The sequence below is a fragment of the Acomys russatus genome, chromosome 12 (genome assembly GCF_903995435.1).
Source record: "Acomys russatus chromosome 12, mAcoRus1.1, whole genome shotgun sequence".
In the NCBI taxonomy this organism is placed as follows: Eukaryota; Metazoa; Chordata; class Mammalia; order Rodentia; family Muridae; genus Acomys; species Acomys russatus.
The window spans coordinates 35,716,477-35,719,205 of NC_067148.1; the positions used below are offsets into that span (position 1 = coordinate 35,716,477).

Here is a 2,729-nt window from a genome sequence, read left to right on the forward strand (position 1 = left end):
CGCTGCCTGTGCTGTGTGAGATGTGGGTGACGAAGCCCTTGGCCCTGGTGTCGCTTACACTCCAGGGAACAGAACTGAAGTGTCTAAATTTAGTGTTTCCTTTGTCACATTTGTTCTCTGGTTCCCAGCTGACCAGCACAGAGCTTGCTTGGTTTTCCGGGACAGGTTTTCTCCGTGTAACTGCTCTGGCTGTCTTGGAACTTGCTGTGTAGACCAGACTGGCCTGGGCTGAAACCACACAGATTCCCTCTTCTCCAACGCCCCCATGCCTGCGGCCCTTCCACTTCTCCCCCACCTGCCTCCGCCTCTAGAGTGCTGGGATTAAAGATGTTGCGCCACCGTGCTCCATGCTAAGAAAGTTCTTAAGGACAGAGGAGGACCCGGGTTGACTCCCACCATCCAGTGAAGAAAGTACTCACCCTCACTTTCCACGTTTGCAGGACCATTAACATCCTGCATTGTTATTCAAATACACATTGTTTTGAGATTGTAAAAGGTAGCCAAAACATTTCAATACAAATGTTAACGAGTTAAGCATCTTTGCTCTATTTCAGTTTCCCAAATCAGCTTCGTTTAAAGGCCAGAGCGGCGTCAAGTGACCCTTTTAACCAGGTCAATGATTCGTCATCCATTCGAAAGCTCTGGAGAGTCTAAGAGAAAAGATACAATACCCCACAGCTCCCCCACAGTCATTATATAGAAAGGAGAGAGAGAAAGTGCCCCGCCCCGCCCAGGGGCCCTTTTGTGTTGCTCCTGCCAGCACAGCAGACCTCCTGCTATATAGACCCCGCTCCCAGCCCCACACACCCAACAGAACCATCCCTTCCAACTCGCCAACACCAGCCATGGGGAAGGTGAGCCCAGGGGGCCTGGGAGCCTGGGGAGGGGCCTGCCCTTGGGTCCTGGCCACTTGAGGCCTCTGAGCCCTGCCTTGTGCCTTCCAGATCACCTTCTATGAGGACCGCGGCTTCCAGGGCCGCCACTATGAGTGCAGCAGCGACCACTCCAACCTGCAGCCCTACTTCAGCCGCTGCAACTCTGTGCGCGTGGACAGTGGCTGCTGGATGCTCTATGAGCAGCCCAACTTCTCAGGGTGCCAGTACTTCCTGCGTCGCGGGGACTACCCTGACTACCAGCAGTGGATGGGGTTCAGCGACTCTGTGCGCTCCTGCCGCCTCATCCCGCACGTGAGTCCATCCCTTCCTGGGGACCTCCCTGCCCACAGTCAGTTAGGTAATCCTGAGCAGCCAGGACAAGCTGCCTGACCTTCCATCGTTCTAAAGCAGTGGTTCGCAACCCATGGGCTGTGACCCTGGTTAGTGTCGCATATCAGATATTTACATTACGATCCGTAACAGTAGTGACATTACCGTTATGTAGTAGCTACGAAATAACTCTATGGTTGGGGGTCACCACAACATGAGGAAATGTATTAAAGAGTGGCAGCTGAGAACCACTGTTCTAAAGGATTACAGTTTTGATCCACACAGGCCTCTCCGGGATCTCGAACATTCATTATTGGTATTGCCCAAAACTGATTTCTCAGAACACACATTAGAGCTGAGAGATGAGCCTCAGTGTTTAAGATATCCTTAGTTTACAGCCTTTGAAGGTGCCAGGGTCTGTGGCAACAAAGAAAGATGGAGGGATATCTGGGTTGAGCTTTCTGAATCGCCCCCATTCCTCTTTCCTGTGCAAGAGGTAATTTGACCTCTCGTGCCTTTTGCTGAGGACACATTTGGGATTGCATTGTAATACCACATTATTTTTATACCTTCCAAAGAGAGCCTCAGATCACCACAAATCTAGGGGGGGAAAAAAAGAAAAAGAGGAAGACTAAACAAAACAGAAAGGTAGCTGTTTACAAACGGCGCCTAAGAGGACCAGTGTGTAGCTGACAATAACGGAAAACTCCACGGAGCACAGTTTATGTCAAAGGAACGGTGACCTCTTGAGTCCCACTGTATACAGCCTCCTGGACACTTGCACAGTATTAGTGGTCTTTCTTCCAAGTCAGCCACTTTTGGCATAGAAAAGATAAGGGACGCCCCCCCCCCCCCGGCAGCACGTGCTAGATTGCCAAACCCAGGTTTTCTGACACCCCCTTGTCTGCGGGACGCACAGTCCAGCTCTCACAGGATGAGGGTCTATGAACGAGAGGACTACAGAGGCCAGATGGTGGAGATCACAGACGACTGCTCCCACCTCCAGGACCGCTTCCACTTCAGTGACTTCCACTCCTTCCACGTGATGGAGGGCTACTGGGTCCTCTACGAGATGCCCAACTACCGGGGGCGGCAGTACCTGCTCCGGCCCGGAGAGTACAGGCGCTACCACGACTGGGGCGCCATGAATGCCAGGGTGGGCTCTCTGAGGAGAATCATGGATTTCTATTGAAATATTTTTACTCTACCATTTTCTCCATCTGGACATTAATAAAATATTTCCTGTGTGTTTCCTGCAATGATGGAGTTCCCTATTCTTTTCGCCTTGGATGGAAGAGGGCGCAGCAAGGCTACAGTGAGAAATGATGTGGGTGGTCTTACACACCCTGTGGGTGGAAACGGAAAGGGGCGAGAAAACATGCAACATAAAACAGCACAGATCAGTGAGAGTCAGTTCAGGAACACCTGCCTGGCTGTTTACTAGGGGTTCATGGGGCAAGGCAGTCGGGACTCTAAAGAAACAAAGTGATGATCATATTTCTAGAAACCAAAATCACTGTAGTT

General features: G+C 51.2%; 1 protein-coding gene across 1 annotated transcript; it reads left to right on the forward strand.

The window, feature by feature from the left end:
• The first annotated feature begins 845 nt into the window (after positions 1 to 845).
• Positions 846 to 2,425, forward strand: LOC127196180 (gamma-crystallin E). The gene is made up of 3 exons (XM_051153731.1): positions 846 to 854; positions 945 to 1,187; positions 2,125 to 2,425. The coding sequence occupies exons 1-3, from the start codon at positions 846 to 848 to the stop codon at positions 2,395 to 2,397; spliced, it is 525 nt and encodes a 174-aa protein (XP_051009688.1). The 3' UTR covers positions 2,398 to 2,425.
• The last annotated feature ends 304 nt before the right edge of the window (positions 2,426 to 2,729 follow it).

Excerpts from the sequence above, each read along its gene's own strand:
- LOC127196180 (XM_051153731.1), top strand. Across the intron at positions 1,188-2,124 it reads CCTGCCGCCTCATCCCGCAC|TCCAGCTCTCACAGGATGAG; the intron begins GTGAGTCCATCC and ends CGGGACGCACAG.